Source organism: Ptychodera flava, chromosome 21 (genome assembly GCF_041260155.1).
Source record: "Ptychodera flava strain L36383 chromosome 21, AS_Pfla_20210202, whole genome shotgun sequence".
Classification (NCBI taxonomy): Eukaryota; Metazoa; Hemichordata; class Enteropneusta; family Ptychoderidae; genus Ptychodera; species Ptychodera flava.
The window spans coordinates 20,217,736-20,224,649 of record NC_091948.1 but is presented as its reverse complement, the minus strand read 5'-3'; the positions used below and the strand labels follow the sequence as shown (position 1 = coordinate 20,224,649).

Here is a 6,914-nt window from a genome sequence, read left to right as displayed (position 1 = left end):
TCTTTCTCAGAAAAGTGAAAAAAAGTCTGTCGTGAAAGGTACGATTATTCTTTTTGGCCACCTTTCCATCTGTGGAAACGACTGAAAAACATAAACGGCCTAAAATTTTGCGCAATTTTGTCTTCTCGTGATGTACACACTCTTTGGCGTTTACGCAGGCATAAGTTTTGTTAAACATCGTGCAATCCTAGCGTCTATTGACAGCTTAAAATTTCCTTATTATCACCGGGGACCTTAAGTAGATCATGGAAAAAGTAATATATAAGAAGAATTAAATTTTTCGTTGTCGTGTTTTGCGCATCCTCGTGACGCAGAGTACAAGGAGACACCAATTAAACGTGTGTGAATATCTCATTATTTGTAGAGAAAACGTGTGTATATGTGCATGGGTGTTTAATTTTACTCAAAGATTATGTCAATGCGTTTCTTTATTTCTGAGACTCTGTTGGTGCCGAGATAATAAGCAAAGTTCCCGGATGTCACTTTCTAATGTCGCGATGTTTTTATCTTCTTCGTTTTTTTCTTCTCACAAATGTTGAATCCTCTTACAGCCGGCTGATTAAAACGGCTTTTCCCTTAGAGCCACGATATCTTCCAAATTTCATAATGATAAAACATCCGCCGGGAAAACTCTTTATTCAAATAAATGCCACCTGAAATTTTATATCTAGCCCTGCGCAGCCATCGGAAATCTGAAGGGGCCTCTTTCTAGCGATGAAAAAAGTTGAAATTAGACGCAAAAAAGGCTTGGGTTTTAAAAGGAATAGGAGTCAAAGTAAATTTTGTGACTATCGTTTCCATCAACAAGAATCATTTTGCACGGGAAGAAAATCTCATTTATCTCTGGTGAAATCGGAGCGTAAATAGATCCGCGATAACTGCCTATGCAGTTTCAATTTCTTTCAGCGGAAAACAAAGCAGATGCGATCAGAGTCGGTCAAATTGACACATACACACACCAACGTGAATTTCCTAACGAGTTCAGATACTTTTCTTAGCTATCTATTTTCAATTAAAATTACAGAGCGGTCGTATTTAGTGGGCTCCAATTTTTGAAACTTATACCATCCTTAAACTTTCAACTTGTTTTCGCCTGGAATAATTTTGCTTGATTTCGACGTGGCAAACAAAATATTAGCCAGCTAGCAGCGATCGTTCCTGATTGATAAATGAATCATGCAAGACGGACCACATGGCCAGCACACCGAAATAATACTCCAATATTACATGTAGATGCAAGACATTGCTCGCTGAGCTGTATGCCGAGGTCGTTTTGAATTTAATGACAAATCAACTACCCACGGCTACCAACGCGCCCGTATTTAGTTGAATTGCGAAAAAATTACGGATTGGGGCAGTGTTATAAACCGCTCTTCCATCTAATTTGAATGGATGCTTGCAATGTGTTGAGACTTGGAGCTTTTCTTTCCGTTATTGTATTTGGAGGGCCTAGCATTCCGGCTTTGCCTATAGTACCCCTCCTCTCGTGTGTCAGATACACGACGTAATTAAGTCGCCTCTCCAGGAAACGTATATGGAGCAAATTTTATTGCCATATTGTCTCATACTAAGAAACATACAATATTAACAAGCATCGTATATGGTTTATAAGAGGGCATGAAGAGGTCGAAAACGTGCGGAAATAGAGATTATGAAAAATTCATAAAGCCACTCTCTGCTTCGTATGACGTTCGAGTGTCATTTTCGTAAAAAGTGAGTGTCGGATTTAAGCAACAGTTAAAGCACACGTTGAATATTACAAAAATTGCAACACGAAGTGGAAAAATATAACTCCATCACACAAAGAATATAAAAGTGATTGATATTGTCAGCGGAGACTATAGCCCCCGATCACGTGACAAAAGGTGACGATGGTGATGGTGATGATGATGATGATGATGATGATGATGATGAGGGTGTTGGTAGTGGCGGTGGTGGTGATGGTGATGGTAACGACGAATACGGGAAAAAAATTTTCACGGTGAAATACTCACAAAAGAATCATACAAAATACACAAGACGGGTTCATTGCACATAATCTTCTGCGCGCACTATTCAAAACCAGAGAAGTGATGTTGGAATATAATCGCTACACTGAATGCTGTACAGTGGGAAAAATAAACCCCAAGACAGAACACTGAAACACAATGGAGCTCTCCTTTCACGTGAAAAATCTTCAAAGTCAGTTTTTTTTAAAATCCTGCGCGATGTAGTCAGGGTAAAACACGATACGCTACAAAACTGCACACGGTTCATTTTTACAAATGTCACAAAGGCACGTATTAGAGGCCGGCATTCGATCCTCGGTCGAATGTGATACACAGAAAAGAAATTCCCGTTAATGGGAGAGATTTTTCATATAGTTCGCCACTGTTTCTAGCCCGAGAAACATCAAAAACTTCTTTCGTGGCATGCCTAAGGGAGACTTACTACCAGCCACTTTTCGATGATTATACACCTTTGTTGACGTCATGGTTTCCATGCCAACTGACTCCATATCATCATCATCGGTGCGATTCGGTAACGCCACACTTGTTTGGCTCACGTGCCTCTGCGTTATACTGGTATGGTATTCCTTTCCGACCCATCGCAAAACATGATGGACGGTGGGAGATCCTTGTTGCCCCCTGAGGGGGTGCTTTCTCCCCCGGTAACTCTCTCGAATCAATTTCTTCCTCTGCCTTGCTGAGAGTGTCAGGGGGCTGCTGAAAGCGGAGTGTCGTTTTTCCGTCAATTTAAACAAGTTAGGTGTCGGCCTAGACAGAGACGGGTAGCAGTCACTCTTCCCGTTGAATCCCGCCGTTAAAAATTCACGAGTTTCTTCCCCATTCACTTTTCCACGATTGCCGAATAGATTACAGTGCGGCCAATATATCTCTTTTTCTAGTGCCGGCAATTTTTCGTCACTATCATGCCCATGCTGCAGCGCGCCCTTTTCGCCCTTAATGAACCCTTCCTTGCCAGTGTCACAAGGCCAAAACCTGTCCGCGGGCCTTGCCGACTGGCTGGCTATGTCACTGAGACATTCAAACGGGTTGTCCCTGGCAAACAGCTCGTTCGCTTTCTTGCTGGTACTGGCGGCAAATAGCTCTCTATCGTCGAACCTGGTAGGTAGCCATAGTGACGAGCCGTTCAGAGGATTCGGTGTCGAATGTAAGAGAGTTTCGCCACCACAGGGAGGGTTCGATCCATTGAAATTCGCTGAGAACTGTAGATACGACTGCATGAATAAGCACTGGTATAATGCGAGCGAATCGTTTAAATTAGTTGGTAGAAATGGGTTACGTCCATTCAGTTGGGATCGCTCCATCTTCTGTGGCTGTGGCGAGTTCCCAAAGCCGATGTACTTGTCGGGGAAGTTGCAGAAATCACGTACCGCGAGTGACCGCAAATTTTCGGCCGATGAGGTGCCACCGGCAGTACTCAGTAGATTAGAGCGTAGACGGACGTCTAAATCGCTCAAGGTGTGCTCATATGGAGTAATGAGTGAATCCTTCGGAAATGTGAATAGACCGCCGGTTTCTTGCCCGGATAAGAGCGAATCGCGACCCGAATTGAGTTGTGGTGGAGACGGCGATCGTTGCACTGCTGTCTTCAAGGTATTCAGCGGCATCGCTGTCTTGAGAAAGTCGTTGGCTGGAGACGACGACGACGATGGCGGTGACGACGACAACAACAACGACGAAGACGACGACGACGACGATGATGATGATGATGACGACGACGACGACGATGATGGTGATGATGATGATGACGATGATGATGGTGATGATGATGATGATGATGATGATGACAGTGATGATGATAACAGAGACAAAGGTGTAGCAGAAGACACAGCAGAAATGTCCATAACGGAACAATCAGAACCGTTTGCTGCCGTTGACTCTGCCATGTTCTGCCGTTGAAAAACTTGGGATGACATCAGTACTTTTGGAGAGACTCAAGGAAAGAAGAAAAATAATTGCCTTCAGATGGAGTCCGAGATTTCGAAACGTGTATGAGTGGCTTTCTTCATATTCAAAGTAACACAATGGCTGTTAGTATTGTGCGTTAGCATCAGTCACTCGAGTGCCCTTCTTCTTGTGTCGAGGCAAATTTAGAAGCAGTTATCGAGATTTTCTATTCTTGCTTTTCTACTGTATGAACTGTTCGACAGTGCACATAATATGTCGCCGGTAATAACCCGTCTTCGCGATCGCAATACCGGTTGCCACGGAAACCAGGAAGCTAGCAGCTATCGGGGAAAACTTCCAATTCGTGACAGCGGGAGGCAGAACCTTGCGAAAAAAAGAAGGGAAAATGCTGTTTTAAAAATAAGTTAAAAGATGGGATTACCGTAATCTGGACTTAGGCCTCGCATGAACAAGGCTTATCTGCAAGCGAAGATTTGAAATGGACTAGCCTTTGACAGAAACGGTACAGATGAAATGTACATCTGAATCATTGTAATAATCGTAATGGTGCTCGAGCCGACAAATCGAAACGAAATTTGCAGCTTCCTCATCAGAGATGGCTATTCATCAAAAACATCCGTCTAAACACACACGCGTTTGTAGCCTCTAATTTGATACGGAAAACGGTGTATGGAAATTGACACAATGGAGAAGTAATTGGCAGTAGACTCTATTACAGTGATGCACGTCGTTTACTTTAAAAGGTGTCTTACAACAACAGGTTTGTTATTATAAAAATCAGTGCTATTATCAACAGTAAATTGTCAAGCGACGATTTGCATACACGAGACGCATCCCAAAACATCGGTCGTGTAAATACACACCGCGAAAATCTCACATTTTATGGGGAATTGGCAAATTTTCATCTCCCCACAGGTGGGCGCCCAACAGCGCTGTAAATGCCTACTACATCATCTACGCAATGCATCATAACATTCACATATGACGGCCGCTTCAAAAAGAGAACGTGACCGTGTGGTTGAATATACGATTTCGACGCTAAAAGATATGCAAAAAAAAACCGAGGTAACTCTGCTCACCTTTCCAGAACAGGGCCGTAGATGACGACGGGTATATGTTGAGATGAGCTTGTGTCTTCCGTATGATTAATCAGTAAATCACGATTCGATGTCGCCTCAATCTCGGCGAGAGCGTCGCTGCGTTTTAACAGACCAGACGACACGGCAGCTTCGCTGAAAAACACAGCAGATTGGCGTAGCCCTGCAATCCGCCGTTCGCTGTGTCTCCGGAGCCCCGACTCGACGTAACGCTGGGTCGTAAAACACCTCCGCCGACTTGTTGGTTTTGCCAGCTGTTGTCTCTCTCTCGTGTCTTCCCTGTATTCTCGGTGATGCTTATCAAAGAAATCCCCAAATCGTTTTCAATTTATGTTACCTGTCAGTTTGCGATATCTGACACCGAACGGAAATGATGTATAGTAAAATATGAAACTGATTGACCTTCTTGCGATACGCTCCTTTGTATGGTTTGATTTGATGGGGGCCGTAGCCGCGCACTGGAAACCATATCTCTGTAATGAACAAAGTGAGACTAGCGATTTACATCAGCTGAAAAACAGCCCTATTCTTTCCAGCTTACTGCTCGTGATCTCTTTCTACTGAAGTCAGTTTCGCCGGCGGGAGGTGAAATATACAATACTTAGAAGAAGCTTTTGCGCGTGTGGATATATATACGTTCTAGAGGAGTTATTCTCCGCTAATCAACAGTGGGCGACATATTTTACCATTTCCTGCGGTTGGCACTGTTAATGGTGAACGCGCATCTTTCTCGTCGCCTCGGGCGAATTTGTCATAATGACAGGATAATTCCAAGATGGTCTGGCTCAAAGCAGGCGTTGAGGCAAGATTTGAACAATTAGAATTAAATTAAAATGCGGATAATTGGGAGTTATTTTGTCCTGATAAAAATGTAACAAGGCCCTATCTGTTGACATTCGTATTGATTCGTAAACAGACCTGTAATATTTCATCCACATAATCTGTGCAAACGCCCAGTGTACTGAAAGATCTTTTTTGAAAACGAACAAGGGACAGTGAAACTTTCCATGACAAAAAATTAAACATTTCAATCAATCGATATGATTCATTTCATTTCTCATATATTTATAATTAAAGAAGCCCCCGAGGTAACCGCAGTCAAAAGGAAACAGATGAAATTTATTTTTGTCACAATGGAATAAAGGCTGGACCATCAGAAACGAGAGTAAATTCTCCCCGCCTTGTGCGTGTGCTATTTTCATTCAAACCCTGAACAGCCGAATGTTGGAGCTGTCAATTTCGACGCGAAAAGACAACAAGTTAATATTTGAGATTGTTTGCTGAGCAAACACGCATTGGTCATTTCTGGATATCGAATTTCTGAGTCGACTTTCCACGGCGGATTGAATTGGGGGATGATATCTGGCTATTTCTATGGTTTCTTTTCATATTTGCTTAGCGAAGTTAATTTTCCCCGTTTCTTGATTTCTGCGTTTGGAAGGCACACCTCAATAGACCTGTAAGTCGCTCCACCCATCAATTATTACCGCGTGTAACTGTTAATAGCTACATTAATATCATCCATATTGCACCACGGATAAGAGTGAACCATGTCAGATTTCACTTCAATTCTAGTTTATTTAATGCTTACTTTGTCCCAATGCTGCATTGCTCTAATGAGGACGACAGTGTATACTTTCATAAATCCATCATAAATATTTCAAAACTCGGGTCAATGAGCAAGAACGGCCTCAACATTGTCTAGCGAGCAAACGTCTCGGATGAAAAATTACAGTCCTGTTTTGAAGTTGTCGCATTTTCTGATAAAATGTCAGTCTTGTATATTCAGCGAGTAGGCTATGGGGTTTCTTTCCCCTTATGCCATTAGGAAAAAAAGGGGAAATTATCAATACACTTATTTGTTACTTCTAATGCTGTTAATTTCTGAAATCTGAGTTTGAGT

At 42.5% G+C, this 6,914-nt stretch overlaps 1 protein-coding gene across 1 annotated transcript; it reads right to left on the bottom strand.

Annotated features, from left to right (window-relative positions):
- Positions 1 to 1,510: 1,510 nt before the first annotated feature.
- On the bottom strand, positions 1,511 to 5,614 carry LOC139121676 (serine-rich adhesin for platelets-like). Its single transcript, XM_070686755.1, has 2 exons — positions 4,994 to 5,614; positions 1,511 to 4,277 (listed from the first exon to the last, which is right to left on the bottom strand). The coding sequence occupies exon 2, from the start codon at positions 3,920 to 3,922 to the stop codon at positions 2,339 to 2,341; it is 1,584 nt and encodes a 527-aa protein (XP_070542856.1). The 5' UTR covers positions 3,923 to 4,277; positions 4,994 to 5,614; the 3' UTR covers positions 1,511 to 2,338.
- Positions 5,615 to 6,914: the final 1,300 nt, after the last annotated feature.